At 42.3% G+C, this 20844-nt stretch overlaps 4 protein-coding genes across 7 annotated transcripts; 3 read left to right on the top strand and 1 right to left on the bottom strand.

Annotated features, from left to right (window-relative positions):
- Positions 1–612: 612 nt before the first annotated feature.
- Positions 613–2615, top strand: LOC148316650 (uncharacterized). Of its 3 annotated transcripts, none has more exons than XM_088286859.1 (2): positions 613–752; positions 1582–2615. In XM_088286859.1, the coding sequence occupies exon 2, from the start codon at positions 1584–1586 to the stop codon at positions 2571–2573; it is 990 nt and encodes a 329-aa protein (XP_088142985.1). In that variant the 5' UTR covers positions 613–752; positions 1582–1583; the 3' UTR covers positions 2574–2615. The 3 variants fall into 3 exon arrangements, with proteins under 3 accessions (XP_088142985.1, XP_088142984.1, XP_088142986.1); XM_088286858.1 differs by lacking the exon at positions 613–752 and adding an exon at positions 1061–1225 and having other exon boundaries at positions 1582–2614; XM_088286860.1 differs by lacking the exon at positions 613–752 and adding an exon at positions 1225–1284.
- A 398-nt stretch (positions 2616–3013) lies between these two features.
- Positions 3014–4655, top strand: LOC148316649 (uncharacterized). The gene has a single exon (XM_088286861.1). It carries the CDS (start codon positions 3377–3379, stop codon positions 4355–4357), a length of 981 nt encoding a protein of 326 aa, XP_088142987.1. The 5' UTR covers positions 3014–3376; the 3' UTR covers positions 4358–4655.
- A 7573-nt stretch (positions 4656–12228) lies between these two features.
- Positions 12229–16450, bottom strand: LOC148316648 (voltage-gated potassium channel regulatory subunit KCNF1-like). The gene is made up of 2 exons (XM_088286855.1): positions 15621–16450; positions 12229–15019 (listed from the first exon to the last, which is right to left on the bottom strand). Exons 1-2 carry the CDS (start codon positions 16278–16280, stop codon positions 14252–14254), a joined length of 1428 nt encoding a protein of 475 aa, XP_088142981.1. The 5' UTR covers positions 16281–16450; the 3' UTR covers positions 12229–14251.
- A 924-nt stretch (positions 16451–17374) lies between these two features.
- pdia6 (protein disulfide isomerase family A, member 6) lies at positions 17375–20838 on the top strand. Of its 2 annotated transcripts, none has more exons than XM_088286857.1 (13): positions 17375–17496; positions 17776–17920; positions 18156–18213; positions 18366–18492; positions 18563–18669; positions 18756–18892; positions 19036–19150; positions 19273–19413; positions 19536–19620; positions 19769–19841; positions 19920–20078; positions 20148–20244; positions 20389–20838. In XM_088286857.1, the coding sequence occupies exons 1-13, from the start codon at positions 17478–17480 to the stop codon at positions 20461–20463; spliced, it is 1338 nt and encodes a 445-aa protein (XP_088142983.1). In that variant the 5' UTR covers positions 17375–17477; the 3' UTR covers positions 20464–20838. The 2 variants fall into 2 exon arrangements, with proteins under 2 accessions (XP_088142983.1, XP_088142982.1); XM_088286856.1 differs by having other exon boundaries at positions 18753–18892.
- The last annotated feature ends 6 nt before the right edge of the window (positions 20839–20844 follow it).

Here is a 20844-nt window from a genome sequence, read left to right as displayed (position 1 = left end):
TTTCCTATAGCGCTTGTCCTCATTCTATGAAGGTCTTTCAAGGTACACCCTACACCCAACTTCGTCATCAATTATCATGCTTGGAGATTTGCATACAATGTAAGGAAAATAATAAAAACAGAATCTGCCGGAAGTTGATCATGAATTGTGTATTTCACACCACCGCGTTTCTATTTTTTTTATTTTATTTTTTTCATATTGACCAGAATAGTTTCATCTCCCTCCAAGATTCTGGTGGAACGAGTGGGCTGACGTTAATCTTTTAAAAGCGCCTAAAGCCAACTGGCACTCATCATACATAATGTAATAGCTCATCATGTTGCCCATCTGCTAAAAATTGTACTTCACAACGCACATGGAATATATCATTGTGTGAATGACTCGCTCCTAGTTGAATGACCACCAAACTTATGAACTGGACACACAAACACGCGCGGAGCTAAAGTGAAACTTCTAAGGTTAAACTCAATCCAATTTATCTATCCATTTTGTGTAGTGTTTGTTCCCATCTTTGTCAAGGTTGAGCGTGAGTCTAACCCAGATAGGCAGCTTTATTTGTACATAATTTAAAAAATTGTTTTGTCTAAGTCACATGGTCAGCTGCAAGTGTCCGTCCTTGACTGCAGTGTGAGTGGCTTGTTTGCATACTAAGTAATGATTACATTGGGATTGAGCTCCCTGAATGAGTCAGTGCTTCTGCAGATCCTGCAAGCCTGACTGACGCTCATCCACCTTCGAGCAACAGCACAACAGTAAGTGGGATTCAAATTTATCAGTACATCGGGCAGTGATTCACAATTAGTGTGACGTGAGTGATCATCAGATTATGCTTTGGACATTATGAAATTCAATTTAATCCGACTGAAATCATTATTTCGGCACAACAACAAAAAATAATATATCTTTGTTCATCTGTCTATGAAAGTGACGCATCGTGACAGGTAGTGCAATTAAATGCTCTTCCACTAGGTGGCATAAAGCACAATTAGCGTGTGTATCCACCTGTTGCCATTCAAATAAGAATGCAGTGAACCCCCTATATCGGGGTCTGTATTGAGAGTTGCGCTCCTTTAGTGTAGTACCACGTTTAGCCACAACAAGCAGCACTGAGGTCTATTGAAAGAGGTGCATCTTAATTATTAGCATGAAGAAGAGAAGGCCTTTTTTTTTTTCCGTGTCACGTGTTCCCATTTCGCCATTCATTCCTACCGTGCACAGCGAACAGGTGTGTATAGTTTGATTGTATGTGATGCTGCGTCTGTGTTAAAGTAGAAGTTTGAAGGAGTATGCTAATTTCTTTAATTACTTCGATAGTATTTTGCATTATATTAGCATTAAGTTAGCGGACTGTAGTTGAAAAAAAAAGTTTATTTGAACATGTTCATGTTTAAATATATAGTTTAATTCACTTTACTTTTATTTGTCAGTTTAAGAGTAGAACTTGAAGAAAACATGCCGGCACGAGCTTAAGGACTAGCAGAAAAAAAAAAAAGGAATGCTTTATATTGTGTAAATGCAGGGTATATACACGTGACAAAATGTCACAAAAATATAGCTAAAGTATTTCTTCTTCTCTTCTAGTAATGAAGGCGTTTGGTGCAGTTGTCTTCTTCTTGGCCTATTTTGGCCAGGCTTCGTCGGTATGCCCGGCGCTTTGCAGATGCTACTCAAGAAGAGCAGAGGTGGTCTGCAATGAGGTTCCGTGGTCGATATTCCCTTCCAGGGACCTCTCCAAGAACACCAGCACCCTTACCATCCAGTTCACCAATATTACGTCCATCTCTGAGCAGGATCTCAACGCAACTCCCCAGCTGAAGGAGCTCCACCTGTTCAGCAACCACCTAAAGAACCTCTCCTCGCACCTCCTCAGGGGCGTTCCTCTCCTCACCACTTTGGACCTCACCGGCAACAAGTTGAGCCACTTGCCTGCGGATGTCTTCAGCCATGCCCCGCTTCAAATCCTGGTGCTCAAGAACAACCTGATTGAGAAAGCGGATCCCGCGTGGCTTCCCGATAACTCCAGCCTGACCTGGTTGGACATTTCTGGGAATCGCCTGACCAACGTCACAGCAGATTTTCTCCAAAAAATGCCACACCTGGAAAACCTCGACCTCGCCAACAACCGTCTGGTGAAGATCTCTGCAAATTCTCTGAATCCACTCACCAAACTTGATCGTCTGAATTTGCGCAACAACAAACTGGAGAGTCTGGATGCTTCTATGCTCCATAGCACCCGGAACCTCACCTACTTGTTCCTCTCCAGGAACAAGCTCAGTCGTGTTCCCCAGAACATTTTTCAGGAGCTCACTCAGCTCAAACATCTCAGTCTGGACGACAACCAGCTGAGCAGTGTCCCGCCAGGATTGTTCGACCATCTGAACTCCCTGGAGGACGAAGGGCTAGACTTGTCTGACAATCCGTGGGTGTGCGACGGGAAGATGGTGTACCTCCTCAGGTGGCTCCAAAAGAACCACAAGAAAGTCTTCCTCCCGGAGACCATCATTTGTTCCGGTCCTAAGTCTCTCAAGGGTCACTTGGTGATGTCGCTCACAGAGAATGACCTAAATATTTGAGTAAAGCATTTAAAAAAAAAAAAAAAAATTGTCTTTTTCCTTATTAAGTCACCGTTTACATACACACAGATCAATAATGCTAATGCTAGCGCGCAATATATCTTTAGCCAACATAGCTACTGCTGGCTAGCACAAGGGGACAGAGTACTTGTTGCTAAAGCCAAACTTTGGGAAGGTTTTTACTTTCTGGACCTGGATTCTCCAACTCTGGTTAGTATGTAGATGGAGGCAAAATGTTAAAAAAAAAATAAAAAAAATCCTACAAGTGAAGCTACACACATTCGCATTAATTACATAGCAACAAATGCATGTTTGTGGCTGTACAATTTATTTAACGGAGCAAAACAATGCGTTTGTAAATTTTCTGAACTTCCAAACAAAACAAAAATGAAAAAAACCTTAACCAATGTCGACCAAAAAAAAAAATATTTTTTTTTTATATATACAGAGAATTTTCGAACAGCGGAAGTGGTGTTCTTGTTGCTCCATTTCTTTTTTTCTGCTGCTTTTGCTTAAAAAGTGCTGCAAATTATTTTAAAATGTCTAGGGTGTCTTTAAATAGAGAATTTCTAAAAAATGTATTTAATTTAATAGCAAGGGCTGGTCTGGGATTACTGCACTCTCAACAAGGGTCAAAGGTCAACGCTCTGACGTCCCTTCTGTAGGTCAGAAGTCGACAAGCTGGATTGTTTTTGAGGTTCTGTTTGCCTCTTGCAACATTTTCTCTACTGACTGTCCTCGTGTAAGACTGCAGTTCGTTCAGTCGTTTTGGTATTTTTTTTTTTTGTCTGCAGTTTTTGAAGATGAATTTGAGGTTGTTGCTGATTTGGACGCTGAGTAACTTTGGTGTCCTTGCTTGCCCAGATCAGTGCTCCTGTTCGGGCTCTGAAGTGGAGTGCGCCGACGTCTCGAACATGACGTCGTTCCCCGTAGACGGTTTACCGGCCAACACGACGGTGTTGTCCATCTGGTCCACGCAGATCTCTTCTTTAGACGCCGGTCATTTCAAGGCTGTGCCCGTCCTGAGGCGATTTCAGTTGTATGCCAGCAAGTTGGACCAGCTACCTTCGGATCTCCTACGGAACGCTTCCCGGCTTAGCTCGTTGGATCTCACAGGAAACCAGCTCGTACGTCTTCCTCTCGGAGTCTTCAGACAGAAATCCCTTCGCAACTTGCTCCTCAGACGCAATCGCATCGAACAAGCGCACGCCGGCTGGTTTGATGACAACAACAGCCTGACGTCGTTGGACTTGTCCGGGAATCGTTTATCCGAGATTCCGTCGTCTTTGCTTCAGAAGCTGGAACATCTGGAGCATCTGGACTTGAGTGACAATAAATTAAAAGATCTGCCCCCAGATGCGCTGAAGAACCTGCACCGCCTTGACGTTCTTAACCTCGGCGGGAACAAACTGAGCACCTTGACCCCGATGACCTTCAGCCACAACGCGAGGCTCTCGCGTCTGTTTCTACAAGAGAATCAACTCGGAGAACTTCCGCCGTCGCTCCTGTCGGGTCTGCGGCGGCTTCAGATGCTTCTTCTCAACCAGAACCGGCTGCAACATCTCCCCAGGGGCCTGCTTGATGGCCGGAACTCGTCTTTTCAGTTGATCTTAGCAGCAAACCCGTGGGTGTGTGACGGGAAAATGGAGTATCTGTGGAGGTGGCTTCTTGAACATCCTCAGAATGTTTTTTATTTGGAGGAGGTGACTTGCGCTGGGCCGGAACCTCTCAAAAACAGACAAGTGGCATCTTTAACTGAACGTCAACTTGGTCTGGTCAGATAAGATGAGGACATAATTTCAAAAAAAAAAAAAAAAAAAAAAGAATGAGGTAGAGAGTGAAAATAAAGTTAATTCGAGGGATTTTTGTCACAGGATGGAAATTTAGTGATGAATAAAAAGTATTTGTACTTTGTTACTTCCCAAGTGGATTTTTCAGGTTTCTGTACTCAATTAGATTTTTTTTTTTTTTTTTGAGAACATTCTGTACTTTCGCCTCCAGAAATGACATTGTCGACTTGCACTTTTGCAGCATTTGATTCAATTTTAGTGATCAAGAAGAATAAAACAAGCAGAAGATGAATATGATTTGTCATTTCTTGACTTGTGATTTAGTTTGTATTTTTATTTTCTCATCTTTTCCCTGTGTCCATTTTTTTTCTACTTGTTTAAATTAGGGGACCTCAATCCTGTTCCTCAAGAACCACTGCCCTCCCTTGCTGAAACGCACCTGATTCAAATGATCGGATAATCATCAAGGTCCGCAGAAACCGGATAACGAACCTGATCATTTGAATCAGGTGTGTTACATGAGGGAGGGATGGAACAGGATTTAAAAACCCCGACGTTCAATTCTTTTCCAGCTGTTCCTGTTGTCACCTGATCAGCTCCCTCCAGCTACTCGTGCCGTGCCCAGGTGTGTCTTGTTCTCTCACCCTTTTTTTCTCTGATTTAGTTTCCCGATGTTCGGTTTCATTTTGAATTTTTATTTCCTGTGTTGCCGTTTATTTTTCAGACTTTCTTAATTATCCGTTTGGGTTATGATTACGGTACTCCTGATCTCTTTCTTGATTTCTTGCGCACTTAATACTTCTTTTCCAATCAAATGTTGAGTTCAATATGGTCACAAATATCCAGAATGTAACCGAAGATGCGACTGAGGAAATAGAAACCAGTGATTTCTCTATTTTTCTTGATGGTGTTCCATGATCTTGCAATATATCTCTCCTCATTTTCATTGCTGCAAGCAATGTGTGTCCTGTTATTTTAATGATGTCGAGTGCGTGCGAGCCTGCATGTGTGGGCTGAATCTTCCAGCTGACCTCATCTGGATTTTTATTTTTTTTTATTTCTTCATTTTCTCCCGCCATCACAAGCGATATGAAATCTCCGCATAGGTTGTAATTTCTATTCGGGAGAAAATACAGCCTCCTGCTCACTTATGAAAATGAAACGTCAAAAGAGCTGAGGAAAACAACTTGGTTTTGATATACAGACCGGGGAAGGGGGGGGGGGGCTGAGTGCAGCTTTTGAATGCTGGGATCTAGATGTTGATGAAAAAGGGCTCGGAGCTGGCGTTTCGTGTGCAAGCAAATAGGCTGGCGAAAAAGCTGCCGGGCAACATATCGCATTTCATCTGTCGTATTTTTCTCGTTTTAAGAGTAACGAAAAGGACCAAAGAATTTCTTTTTTTTTTTTTTTTTTTGACATTTCACCGCAGCGGTGGCTTTTAGGTGACTAACTGCCACGGTAAAGAAAAAGGTCAAAATCGAAAGTCTCGCAGCCTCGGCTTGAATGATTATTGTTGTTTTTCTCTCGCTCTCTCTCTCTGTATTTGATTTTATAGGTAAGCGATTATATTTTAAAATGTCAGCAGACATTTCAGGCCATATATATATTTATTATGAAAGCCCCGAGACAAGTGTTTATGCACCTCTCTCTCACTTAGGAAACACTCGACCACTTAAATTAACAATCAGCCAAAGAGTTTGCTATTTGCCGTCTAGGTTATTTGACTTCAAAGCTTTTTACAAGTAAAAAAAAAAGTTTATTTTCTGCGCTGGGGCTCTTGAGGTCACTTCCGGTTTATTTTGAAGCACTTCCTGTTATTTTTATTTACACGCATGAATTAAGTACTACCTCTGTGAGTGGAAATTTGATCTCTTTGTGGCTCGTTCCTCCATAACAACAGTTTTTTTTGTTAGTTTTTTTTTTTTTTAAAAGGAGACTTTTTTTTAAAGGTTTCCACAATCTGAACTAATTGCTAATTTTCTGGTGTACATTATAACATGTGATGCCAACTAAAGAGCTCCAAGAGGAGTTTGCTTTAATCAAAAACGTCTTCCAGAACTCATGAGTTTTAATCAATGATGCTCTTTGTTCTTTTAACCATTTTTCATGTCCAGCTCAGGTTAAAAGGAGAACAGAGATTTTTCTTTTTCCCCCTCATTAAAATGCAACTCAAAGGTGGAAGAGAGGCGCCGCTTCCAGGCCCCATTAGCATGTGAATTCTCCCACTGAGCCTTTTATCAACCCTCCCACGCTTGGCGACTCAAATGGCATGTTTAGGGTCCGCCGGATTTATTATTTCTTTTACTGAATCACTTTGCAGCAGCATGTAGTTACATGGATGCTCTGTTTTAACGCTATGGCGCAATTTGACGGTTGAATTTAAGAGTTGAATCTTGCTGGATTGAAACATTAAGGAATAGAAGTTTCTAATAACGCATGGAGATGAAATTAAATTAGCGCAGCAACCAGACCCGCTCAATGATAGCGTCAATATGGGAGATTAAAGACTTCAGGGTTCGTGGAGCTCAAATGAGCCAGAAAAAAAATCTGAATTTAACCTTTAAAAAGAAGCACAGCAGGCAAAAGTTTCTGAAATATTGAGTTCCAAGAATCAGCTTTCTGTTCTAATAATAGTCCCCTGAGGGTTAGACTGTTTTTAATTTAAATCGATGTTCTTAGCTGCCATTGGATAGTTAAAAAATGTCGATATTGATATGTGTCAAAATGCCAAATATCAATGCTGATAATCGGAGCAGACCATAATCGATCTATAGGTTTTCTGATCGTAACTATTAAAACGGGTTTGGCATTTGCAATTAATTGTGTCTGAGGTTTGAACCTTGGATTTAAATTCATCCAGAGTTTAATTAATTTATTTACGTATTTATTTAATTATTTTACCATTAAACCATGTATTTTTACCCTTCACAAAAAAAAAATGCCTCGTAAAAGAAATTTAACGCATAAAGCTGAAGATGCATCATCATCACAGTCCCCTTCAAGCATGAAAGCTGACTTTATTTCCGCGCGGGGGGCAATTGATGAGCATCACTAAAGGTTTTAATGACTACTTCCAAGCTGACTCACCTTGTCCTGTCGGCATTTTGACGTGAAAAATAAAGCGCTGCTCATTATGCTGCTCACCTCATTGCCATGCTAAAATTTGGCATAAAACGTCAAGATTCGTCACACCACCTTTTGTCCCCCCCCCCCCGCCGTTCCTCTCTTTTGTACATCGATTTCAACAAGCTAAGTGATCACTCACACAAGGGCACAAACGGGCCTGACAGACTTTAATTACCTACAAGCTTTAAAAAAAAAAAAAAGGCGAAAAAAAACAGCACACAGCATTTCATCAGAGAGTGACATCTAAATCTCCTTGACGGCTCCTCGCATCCCTTGCCATGAGTTATTTGGCTCCTCGAACGATTCTGATGCGAAAGGGATTATCATCTGGCCGCAACTGTCCCTGCGGGGACTTTATGCTGCGTCTATAAAAAACCTTTCACTTGTTGCTGAGCTGGCTCGCCCAGACTGCACAAGGGAGGGTCAAGTCGGCCGAGCAAGATCATGTATCATGGGGGCGGGGTCGGGTTGAATGTTTTCTGAAGGTTAGACGGAGATACAACGGCGATATGTTCGATGTCAAACTCCTCACAAATGAGGTTTTGACTTTGTTGTGCGGTTGTTGTTTTATGTAATGTAGTGGTGGGCTGACCATATTCTTCCCATTAATGTCTTCTTATATCCTTGTGCTGAGAGTTTTTATCCAATCAGAATTGAGCTAGCTCTTGTTGCCAGGCAGATTTCACAATATCAGGAGCACGCACTAGACAGCGATTGTGATTTATTGCGCAATGGAAGTCTTAAATGAGCGAAGCCTTCAAAGTGATCCAAACAATCAGTGAAAGTAGACTCATGGCCGCCTATCAGAAAAATGCAAATCCGTGTTGTTATAGTTTGAAAAAAAAAAAAAAAAAAAAAAGGCTTGTGGGAATAATTGCAAAGTGCAGATCGATTCTCCATCCCAAGGGAGGGCGTTACAGTCGTCTCATGAAGCCATCGCGGAGCGTTGTTTTTTTTAATTGAAGAACTCCGTTGCAGCTCGCCGCTATCGAACGCGCACCATTCGGCGCCAATAAAACACAATCGATGAGTTAATCAGCCGGGGCAAGTGCGCTCGCTCGTTCGCCGTCTCTTTTGGTCCCTCAACGGCCAATTTCCTTAATGAGATGCCCATCCAAGTTATCGGCGCAGGTGACGCAGGGCCACAAGTGAACACAAAGGACAGCGAGAGAGCACCCCGTTCAGCAAATTCTTGCCTGAAATATAATTTTTAAGGAGACCCCGATTTGCTAATTAGTATGCAAGAGGGAAACACACACGAGAGCTGTTTCTTCCTCGGATGGAACTCATTTGGCAAGAAAGTCCAGCAAATGGACGCATTGATTTTGGAATAAAACAAAGCGGCGTTCAAACAAGCCTCGGCTTTGAACAATTCATTTGGCCCCTGTCGGCCCTCAAAGGCTGAATTCGCTCAGCGCTTGGCAGCGGTGTGCAAGGTGCTCATTCAAACTGCCAGATAAGGTGAGACCGAAAGCGCCTCACTGGAATGTTCCAAATGGATGACATTTTAAGCACTTGATCACAACAAACAAGCAGGGATTCCTCATTTGCTTGTCGGATTTCATGTTTCCGCTAATAGAAAAGTGCTGGCCTTCATGATTTTCCCATGTTTTTCATACATCAATTCTATTGGTCACTCCCCAAGTGCGTCTCTTTTTTATGAATTATGGGATAATAATATTTAGTGTTTGCGCTTCTACTCGGAGTGGCCCTCGATTTAATATTTGAAAAAAATTACTGTAGTGCAGTTAATTGTTAAAAACAGTGTTCACCACTAGATGGCAGAAATCGCTCAAGAGTGCCTCCGAAGCCAAGAGTGAACTGCTGCAACGAAAAAGACGAAAAAGACGTTCTTAAATGAGGTCAAGACAATTGCGTCTTTCGCCGAATTTAAACGCAAATTTATCTGCCGTGAAAAATTTTAACCAAAGGCACTACGACAACGCCCATCTCAAAAATAAACAGAGAACCGTTGACAGTTCGTTGAAAGTGTTTGAGGAGTTGCTAAATTTGTGGCCTCCAAACATGGATAAAAAAAATTTTGCAAGTATCATATAATATGATTCACAGCTATAACACATTAAAACTAAAAACAATATAATTCCGCACTGGTGCAACTTTTTTTTTTTGTGTGTGACGCGTTTATTTCACTTGAAGTCTGTGCGTTTGCACCTCATCCCGCCTTTTTTTTTTTTTTTTTTGCACAAGGTCACGATTAATCTTGCTAATTGTTGTCTCTCCGACGCAATCATAGTGGTCCGGGGTGCACTTACGCACGCAACTTTCTCTTTCAGCAGCTCCTGGACATTTTTCCATTGCAGACGTTTCTTTCTGGGTAGCCACATCGGGGAGATTGTTTTACGAGCCTGTTCTTGCAGCGGAAAATAAAACCCAAATGAGACGAGCAACGGCAAGACTGTTAAACCAAATCACTATTTCGCATTATCGCATGCTGTTATTCGAATGAATGGCTTTGGCCATTGTGGATGTAAAGCCGTTTAAATATCTTATTTGTAATGCCTCGGGATGCATGAGAACTGCATTCCGGCTCGTCTTTTCTTATTGAATCCCTCAAAGTCGCTGTTTTGCTTGGACGTTGGAATTTAAGCGTGTTTTGTTGTTTTTTTTAATTATTTTTTTTGCACAATAAATTCTATAATGGCCTAGTCACTATCAGCAGAGATGGTGGATAAAATAAATAGTACAATATCACCTTGATTTTTTTTTTTTCATTTTTTTTTTTGCTTAAAGGTCAAATGACGAAATGCTGGATTGACCTTCAAGACAAGAGGCAGGGGAAAGTGTGTTACTGTAGAACGGCAGCATGTCATCTTTGGAAAACAATGAGAAATGCAGGTCAGTTGGCAGAAATTTCAGGAATAATTGCCTTCTACATGGGCAAACTCTGCTTTTTAAATATAGCTCCGGTGTCATTATGGTCCACCACCGCTAGTCGAGATCTTGACTTAGTTGTCAACCGAATGGGGAAAAAAAACATGAAAACACTCCTCACAATAATAAAATAGACCGACAGTGTCACTTTAAATGCAATATTTTATTTCCGTGACAAGCTTGGATTGCGTTTTATTTTTCTGGATTAATTTGGGGGGCAAGAATATCTGGAGCGCCCACAGAATGCCACAGACAAGCAACATGGAGGAGTGAAAATAGTGATTAGCCAACAGCCCACGGCAGGTCACAAGTAAAAGGAGCCAATGTATGCAATTGTCTGTGTGCATTGGAGGCGGGCGGCGAGGACGAGGATGTTTGTCTCAGGTTGGAAGCTCGTGAAATCTATATTTGAACATGAAGATGAATGTATGTGTGTTTCTCGAACAACACCCACCCCACGATTTAAACAATGCTTGGACAGTCAAGCTCCAGCTGTCATCGTGCATGAAAGCTTTTCTCCACCTGCTGGTCAGCCGAGATGGCCGCCGTTGTTGGCGCTATTTGGTGCGGGTGTGGGCGGTCGTGCCTTGACCTTGATCTTCGTCTAAACATGCGGCCCGTGGATGAAAAATGAGCTTGCGTTAGCGAGGTGGTTGCCGTGTCAACGGTGGGATTTTATATGGCCATCTTCTTCTAAAAGAAAAAGTATAGTTTTGTATAAGAATGCCATTTTTTTACGTCAACTCAAAACACATGTAATGTGCATGCCAGGCCTGTAGATGGCGACTACCAACTACTGCGAAATAAAAACTATAATTGGCGGAGATAAATCCACTTCCATCACTAAAATATAAAATCTAAAATATGGGTCTAAAAGGTTTGATTTTTTTTTTTCTGATTGCAATACAGATTACTTTATCGCTTGTTTGTTGAATTAATGGGAAGAGGACCTTGAGAAAAATCTCATATTAAATAGCAATCGGGATATTGAGAGGGAAAAAAAATGCAGTTTGATTTTTCTAACTGGATATAAACACCAAGAATGTCGCTGTAAAAATCACAATTCTATTTTTCACATTTGATCTTTATTTGTGGCATCACTTATAGGACAAAAACAAAAAAACCACAACTGAATTATTATTCCAACAGAAACATGAACAAGTCAACAAAAACAGATTGAGCTGAACCATTTTTGATAGTTTAAATATCCCACAAAGTCACTCTTGAGTAGCTCATATTTTTGCACCAATGACATCACAAAATCACAAAACTCTCACAACATATTGACACCAAGCCTCCTCCTATGCAACTAAATCGTACCAAATCTGCTGTGCTATTTCCCAAAAAGTGCTCCAGTGGTGCAGCATATTTTTTTAGTCTTCTTTTAATTTCTCCAAATGCAGTTTGACACATTGAGAAATTATAAATAATGGAACTTCCCACACTACTGGGGTACTACTGGGTTTTACTCCAAAAATAAATAATATATATTCACTTTAAACGAACTGAGCTCATTATTATGCACACGTGCAGTCAACTTAATGAACAAATCAATCCGGAGATCCTCCGGGGAGGAGACAAAAATCGCTGCAGCATTTAAAACCGTTGCAGTTAAACATCCTGAAGCCAAAGCAAGCACGTGCCGCGCTCGCCGTGTCGGTTTGACAGTGGCTGTGCAGAATAGAGGGTCATGACCTTTGAAGCATTCCGCCGCAACGGATTGGGTTTATATCTGATACCTCACCGCAGCCCCAAATGGCGGCGACAGACGCACCGTGAACAGCTGTGAGGTTGCGCTCGACTGCCGGAACCCCCCCCCCCCCGAAGAGGCCTTCAGACTTTTGTTCACTCACTGGACACTTTATTAGGGACACTAGTCGAGTGGATGGTGAACTGAAACAAATTTTGATTTAAAAAAATGAGCTGTACTGTTACCGTATAAAATAAGAACACATCTCAAAACTGAAAAAAAAAATTTTCCTTCCATATGAGTGCAATACGCTTCCGTCGTTAAGCACACCGTCGCTCTAATGTAACAATGCTGTGGCGCTGTGCACGTTTTACCCGCACTCCACACCTTCCATTGTGACAAAAAAACAAACAGAGGAACATATTATGACATATACAAAGGAATAATAAGGCTCTCAAATATAAGGCTTGTCACGATGCAGCCGATAGAAAAAGGCGACACACTTGCTCGTATGACGGGCTTGTCGCATAAAACTAAGAGAAATCATTTGAAAACGTGTTACACAGGACTCTTAAAACTTCAATTAATTTTGTAAAAAAAGGAAATTAAAAAAAAAAATTGAAAATGAAAAATAAAGAGCTGAGTTGCAGTTTGCATAAGTGTGCACACCTGCTTAGAACTGTTCAGTTGTACTAAACGTGATTACTATTTGGAATTGTTCATAATTCCCATAGAAAGAAAAAAAAAAAGTCAAGAAACGACTAATATAGTAGCTCAAATTTACACAAAATAAATTTAATGAAAGACATGAAATGGTGCCGAGAGTACATATACTGACTCCCATTTATTTTCACTTCCACCTCTATTTTTTTTTCCATTTGCGTCGTCCAGGTTATAGATGGTGGAAAACATTTTCACATGATTTACCTTGGTCTTATTTTATCTATCACAAAAACCTGGCATTTCAACAATTGTGAATAGACTTTTTTTTTTTGATAACCAATGGACATGCAGCTGTTCAGTCACAATTCAATTCAATTTCACAGAAGAGAATCACAAAGGCACCACTAATTGGGTCAAGCGGTGACTGTCCTTCAAATCCATTCAATACCTTCAAAACTGCTTCAGAGTGACCCAGATTACATTTAATTTTAGAGACTTCTGCAGAGCTAGCGGCGGCGCTAACTGTGGGACTAAAAGTGAGAAAGGCGTTCATGTTTATGGTTCACGAAATCAACATTCTCTATTGTAATATTGATTAATCAAATTTGTTAAGCACTTTTCTCATCATGCGTTAAAACGGAGGCAATTAAAAAAAAAAAAAAGCACTTAAGAAGCACTTCCGTTGAAGCTCGCGAAGCTAGCGAAGCTAGCGACGCTCGCTAGCCGTTTCAAGCCATGTCGCAGCCACTGATTAATTAAGCATTTCTCGAATCAACTTTTCCCAAATCATGTTCTTGCACTTAGTAACTGCCGTTACTTTTAATTTAGCTACTTTGATTTGAATTATTTAAGTACTGTGTTTGCTTCAAATGTTTTGGAACGATGTTAAGCAAAATGTGTATGAAATGTACTATACTGTATAAATAAAGCTGCCTTGCCTTGCTAATAGCTGTGTTGCATTATGGGATATGGTGGCCATTTTGTCTGGAAACGGGCAAAGACATTGCTGAATAATTCGCTAGCAAACACACTGTGGTATTTCGTCATCCTAAAGTATGTTTTCACTTTTTCCTCCATTGCTCATTACTTATTTTTAACCACACTCCTGCCTGGAATGGATTAATTGTACTAGATTTCCATTTGTCAATTTAAAACTTACAATATGTTCTATGGGCCCCTGCTAGTCTAACCGCAACAATCTGCTTTATATCGCATTTGTGGAATTGGAATTAAGGAGTAAAATCCATGTTTTTTCATCCATTTCAGATGGCGGCCATTTTGTTACTTACATGAAGGCAAAATGGCCGCCTCCTCGGCTGGATAAAAATGGTTGGATTTTTCTGCTTAATTCACATTCCACAAACGCGTAGAACATTTCCCTTCAAATGGGAAACATTACCTTACGTTTCGGTTTGGTCACGGAAATTAGTCATCATTTTGTAGTGGTCTCTTTTTTTTTTCAGTGCATTTTAGACAACATGGTGGAACTAGTCCCCCTCTCCGAACTGAAGAACTGTTCAGAGAACTGTTGAATGTTTGTTTTCAGCTGCTGTCGCCAAGCTCGTGTTCATGTTGGGGTCACGGTTAGCCTTGCGGGGGCTTTTCGGGAGTGCCCCACACACGTGTGTGAGGGTGCCGCCGCCATCCTGGTCAGAACGCAGCGCCATCAATTCGATCTCATGCTTAGCCGCTGTCTCCAGAACCTGCTGCTTATTGTAGAACAGGACAAAATTGTTGATGATGGGATGGATGGGCAAAGCGATGGCGATCACGCCGCACAGGAAGCTGATCGCGGCGTTGCAGCGGCCCAAAGTGGTCTTGGGGTACACGTCGCCGTAGCCCACCGTGGTCATGGTGATCACGGCCCACCAGAAGGACTGAGGGATGCTCGTGAACAAGGTCTCCGGGTGGTGCTGCTCTACGGTGTAGCCCAACGCCGAAAAGAGGAACACCCCCACGCCCATGTACATGAGGAGCAGGCCGAGCTCCTTCAGGCTGCTCTTCAGAGCGCTGGTGAGGGTCTGAAGTCCCGACGAGTGGCGCGCCAACTTGAAAATGCGGGCGATGCGCATGATGCGTAAGGCCTGCACCGCCTGCTGCACGTTGGCCAGCTCCATCACGCCGGCGCCCATCGAGGTGAGGAGGAGTACCACGAAGAAGGGCATGATGGCCATGAAGTCCACCACATTCATGAAGGCCAGTGCAAACTTGACTTTGTTCGGGGACGAGATTAGACGCAGAACGTACTCGATGGTGAACCAGCCGATGCATACCGTCTCGATGCACTGAAAAAAAAAAAAAAGTGAAGCAATTCTGTGAGTCATCTGAAGATGTGGTTTCATCTTATTTATTGATTAATTAGCAAATTAATTAATTATTTTACAAAACCGTTTTTGCTTTTTAATTAGCATTTAGAGCCATGCTTTAGTATTTTTTATTTAAAAATAATTTGTTTTAATTTTCATTAGTTTTAATATTAGTGTTCGCTTCTTTTAGATGTAAATTGAGAATTTGCGTACTGTAAGATTTAAAAAAAAAAAAAGTCCCTACTTAAAGTAAAATACAAGTTTGACCTTCCTTTCTTTGCAATATTGAAATAAAAATATTTATGTATATATGTATGATTTTAACTGACAAAGCTGAAAGAAACCTGTTGAAATTATTGTTAATTATAATTAATTTACGTTTTTTATTTTTTTTTTATTTTCATTTTTATTATATATCATCAACAATTTTTCCCCAATTTTAGTTCTTTATTTTCATTAACTATTATATCCTTGGAGTGTGGACAAGGAACAAATTAAACTCAGATCTCAAGACAGAGTAAATACTTAATAAAGTTTAAAAAAAACCAAAAAAATGTAATTTCCTTTTTTTCAGTGTGACCTCCAAGGTGGGGTTCTCCATGAGGTTCCCCTCCTCGTCTTCCACCTGCAGGTCCGGTATAGTGCTGACGCACAGGACTACGGAAGAGACGAGGATGAAGACGAAGGAGAGGATGGCGATGATGTGAGCAGCCAAGGACGACTCGGGCTTCTCCATCAGCCTCCACACGCACGTCTGGAAGCGCTGCCAGCCACTGACGCTCGGGTCTCCCTCCCGGTCCACCAGGATGGTCCTCACCTTCTCGGCGATCTCCTCCAGCTCATCCTCCACCTCTTTCAAGTTGCTCTTGCAGCACTCATCCAGGAAATCCGAATCAATTTTCCAAAAGTCCATCTCTTTCATGAAGCAGATGGGGCAGATGCCTCGCTTGACGTGGATCTCGCCGTAGTAATAAAGCTCCGTGATGCACTTGAAGGCGTCCGGATCCCTGTCGAAATAAAACTCTCTTTTTTCGGGGTCGTAGTCATCACACAGGGTGGAGATGTCCTCCGTGGGGAGTGGGGACATGGAGTTGACCAGTTCGGCCAAGCGGGTGTCTGGGAAGCGGTTGAGAACATCCCGGCAGAAGATCTGCTTCAACCCGCCGATGTTCACCACAATCTCGCGCTCCTCGCTGGCTCCGGAGCCGCTCCGGTACCGGCTCCTGTGGGTTCCCCACATTGTGTTGGATTGCGGTGCGGGGCGGGTTCTTCTCCCTAAATTCCTGGCCAAGTCAAATAAAAGTGTTTGACTGTGTAAAGGAATAAAAATTAAAAAAAAAAATCTGACACAGTGACTGAAGTGTTCTGGTGTCCACGCGCTGACGTTTGGCGTCTCTGAGAGTGCGCAAAGTTGGATTTAAAGAGCGCAACTCCAAGTCAAGTTAGACGTAATCAAACAAACAATTTCCGGTGCGACGATAAAATAAAAGTAAAACTTTTATTTTCTTATTTACTATTTTTTTACCGGTTAGACAAACTTGAACGTTATCGGTGCAGCCAGCTCAAAACAGTGGTTAACAACTTTAAAAAAATACTTGAGTCCTTGGGTAACGAATACTGATTAACGTGAAATACTGCTACCACATTGATAAAACCTTCTGAAATAACAAATCCGATTAAATTGCTTACGAAAAAGAACTATAAGGATGATAATTTTTTCCTCATATTTTTTAATCACAGTTGGAAGTAAACATCAATATCTTTATTGAACTGTATCGTTTGGTTCTAGACTGATTTAAAAATTGCTGTATAAATATAAAAAGTTGTTCACTTGGCTTGGTTGATTACTTGTCTCCATCTAGAGGCGAAAAAATACATTGTAAACAGAGGCGCACATATACCGTATTTATACAATTGGTGTACTTAGTATATTAGAGTAAGTAATTTGACGTTCACAGATTAAAAAAATAATTAAAAATGTTTCTTACTGCGTATATATGATAATTAAGTTGACTTGCGTTATAACAACGTTACAATTACATGTTTTGCTGGAAAGCATATGCAGCGCATCGGTGCTTGCCACGATTTCCTTTCCTTGTGTTTTAATTGGTACACGCATGGTTTTTTTTGTGTGTTTTTTTTTTTAACAATGAGAAACTAAACATCTCCTTATGACGTTTCCCCAACATTTGCTATGAACGTAAACGTTTTCCTGAAAACCTTACACGGCGGGTTCCAATTGGTCGGCAACTCGGAACTGCTCGTTTCAACCAATCAGCGTTCGTCATTTGGCTGCATCGCTGAAATTCAGCCAATCAGTGTGGGCCACGGTGAATCTCCTCCACTGACATTATTTCAGGCAACGGAAACAAGCGGCGATCCACTTCGCGGTGTTTGTTACGACGGGAGGCGACTTTAGACGCTGCAAACCAAAATAATGAAACCCTTACTTTCTGGTAAGTGGAAGCGAAAATTCAAATTGGTTCTTTAAAATGCACCGTTTGGGGATTCTTGGGTTACGCATTTGTGGAGTATGGCTTGTCGGCTTGCTTGAATAACGAAAGCACCATTGGCAGGCCTCTTTAATTTCATAGAAATGTATTTTTTTAAAGCTTTACCACGACGAGTGCCAATGCTGGATTAATTGTATTGCAAAACTATTTCCTTGCTTTTTATGAATGTTACAAAACAATGGCTAGCGAAGAGTACTGATGGCGCTGTGGATCTTTGTGCAGGAGTGCTACTGGGCTGCTCGCTGCTTGTTGGTGTGCATGCCTTTTATTCCCCCAGCGACGATGTGGTCGAACTGAATCCGTCCAACTTCAACAAAGAGGTGATCAAGAGCGACAGTCTGTGGCTGATCGAGTTCTACGCTCCGTGGTAAAGTGCATTCACACATCTTGGGTGGGCCTAATCCAGCACCTAGGGGTGTCCCAACAACCAAATTCACAGCAAAATCGAGCTGTTGTGTTTAGAGTGACCAGGAATTGTTAATAATTGCCGTTTCATAGAATTATTTGAATTATATGTAAAGCTGGAATAGTGGTTGGCATGTTTGTCATACAGTTCTTGGACAGCACCGGTAAATAATGTTGACATGCCTTGTCCACATTAGGTGCGGCCATTGTCAAAGGTTGACGGCAGACTGGAAGAAGGCAGCGACAGCCCTTAAGGTAAACACTACATCAGTGTATATTTACAAGACCAAAACATTTATGTGTAATATATCTGATATTCTTTATTGTAATACAACTTAATCTATCGTTTGTGTTTGTTTAAAAAAAAAATATGGAGTGTTGAAATTTATGCCTGCTTCCCCTTTCAGGGTGTTGTCAAGGTTGGTGCAGTAGATGCAGACCAGCACAAGTCTTTGGGAAGCCAATATGGCATCTCCGGGTTCCCCACTATCAAGATCTTTGGTGCAAACAAGAACAAACCCGAGCAATATCAAGGTACTTGTGACAAGGTGTCTTTGTACATCTCCATTGAAAAAGATTTTAAAAAACATTTTTTTTTTCTTAGGTGGACGAACTAGCCAGGCCATCGTGGATGGAGCCATGAATGCCCTGCACGCTCTGGTCAAAGATCGACTCGGTGGCAAGTCCGACAACTCGGGTTACAGCAAACAGGTACGAGCAGCGTCAGCTCAGCATTTTCTGGTGTCAAAATATAGAGCGGAGTATCGCGAGACAGTGCGACTTGGTCCCTTCAGCAGAGTGGCGGTGGCTCTGACAGCGGCAGTAAAAAAGACGTGGTGGAGCTCACCGATGACAACTTTGACAAAATGGTGCTGAACAGTGACGACGTGTGGTTGGTGGAGTTCTTCGCTCCCTGGTGTGGACACTGCAAGAAGTGAGTTTGAACCTTAGAAGATGCGGTATCCGCATCGCACAGATTGAAACATTTTAAGGAAAAAAATGTATGATCGCGAGATCTTCTGATTTATTTTCAAGCGATGTAATGTGAAAAGTGAAGTTTCCTTTTGCAAACACCAGCCTGGAGCCTGAGTGGGCAGCTGCCGCTTCAGCCGTCAAGGAGCAGACAAAGGGCAAAGTTCGCCTTGGAGCCGTGGATGCAACTGTACATCAGGCCGTGTCCAGCCGCTACGGGGTGAGTATGAAACCCGAATAGATTTTGTTCCTCTTGTCCCGACGTAAAACTTGAGGTCACATTGACTTCTTTACACACAAAAATAATTGTAACTGAAACATGCTTTTGTGTCTTGCGTGCAGATCCGAGGTTTTCCCACCATTAAGATCTTCCGCAAAGGGGAGGAGCCCGAGGACTACCAGGGGGGACGTTCCCGCGGTGACATCATCGAGAGGGCCTTGGATCTGTTTTCTGATAACGCCCCTGCTCCTGAACTACTGGAGGTTAGTCAGCGAATCTAATTAAACCTTCTTTAAACTTTTGACTGCACATACCACAAAGTTCACGTCCATGCATGTGACGATATCGGCAGGAAATTCACCCGCAAAGAAAATGTTTCTTACAGATTCTTAACGAAGACGTCATGAAGATGACTTGTGAGGACAGTCAGCTGTGCATCATTGGTTTCCTACCACACATTCTGGACACAGGTGAGCGCATTCGCTGTCTCGCTAACTAGTTTAATTCGCTGGCACCCATGTCACTCACCGGGTAGTTATTTCGTTAGTTTTCTTTAACTCGTCACCCACCGGATCAGTACTTCCTTTGTGATCTAGTTTGTGCTGTTTATGTGAACAGGCGCCTCTGGTAGAAACGGCTACCTGGACGTGATGGTGAAGATGGCGGACAAGTACAAGAAGAAGATGTGGGGGTAAGCACGAAAGCCGAGCGTTTGGCCTCTGGACTCGGATCTCGCAATCGAAGTGACTTCATGACACGTCCTCATCAGCTGGCTGTGGGCCGAGGCCGGAAGTCAGATGGAGCTGGAGGCCTCGCTCGGTATCGGCGGCTTCGGCTACCCCGCCATGGCCGCCATCAACACGCGCAAGATGAAATTCGCTCTGCTCAAGGGATCTTTCAGCGAGACGGGGATTCACGAATTCCTCAGGTAGGTTGTACAAGGGGGCGTTCCAGGTTAACAGCAAGACGTAACGATGTTTTTGCTCATCGTTTGTAGGGAGCTTTCTGTTGGACGAGGCTCGACCGCCACGCTGGCAGGCGGCGCCCTACCCAAAATTCATGCCGTTGAACCATGGGATGGACAAGATGGACAGGTGAGATTAGAATCAGTGCGCTAAATTGATAATTAATTTCTGCTAACCAAATATGGCGCCGTATGCCACACTAAATGATCAGATTACACTCCCTTGTCGTGTAGATGTCGTAAATAAATCAGAATTATTTTCCCTCACCACCAGCTTCCCGAGGAAGAGGAATACGACCTCAGTGATGTGGAGCTGGATGATGACTTTGACAAGAAGATTGAGTTATGAAGCTCAGAATTAAAACAAAAAGGGGGCTCGGATTTGATCCAGGCTGGTTTGCTTTGGATGCGGTCTGGTCCCGTGCGAGCCACCGCCCCTTCTCCTGTGGAAGAATGGAAGGCCCGGTCGGTCGCAGTTACTGAAATACTCCGGGGGGGGGGTGCCTGAAATTTCCTTTTTAGTCAACTCACAGTACACATTGGGGGCGGGAGGGATCAGTCACGCACATAACTTGTGAAAGGAGACGGGAAGCTGTTTTATTATTCATTCGTCTCCTGTATTTAAATGTGGATGTCAAATCCCTCATGCGACATCAGATCTTTTCTTTTTCCTGGTTTTCAATCCAGTGGGTGAAGAATGTTGTGGGTTCAGGATGAATTGGGGGGGGGG

The sequence above is a fragment of the Idiotropiscis lumnitzeri genome, chromosome 21 (genome assembly GCF_059441095.1).
Source record: "Idiotropiscis lumnitzeri isolate Australia: NSW breed Sydney's pygmy pipehorse chromosome 21, RoL_Ilum_1.0, whole genome shotgun sequence".
NCBI classification, from domain to species: Eukaryota; Metazoa; Chordata; class Actinopteri; order Syngnathiformes; family Syngnathidae; genus Idiotropiscis; species Idiotropiscis lumnitzeri.
This window is presented reverse-complemented; position numbering and strand designations above follow the sequence as displayed.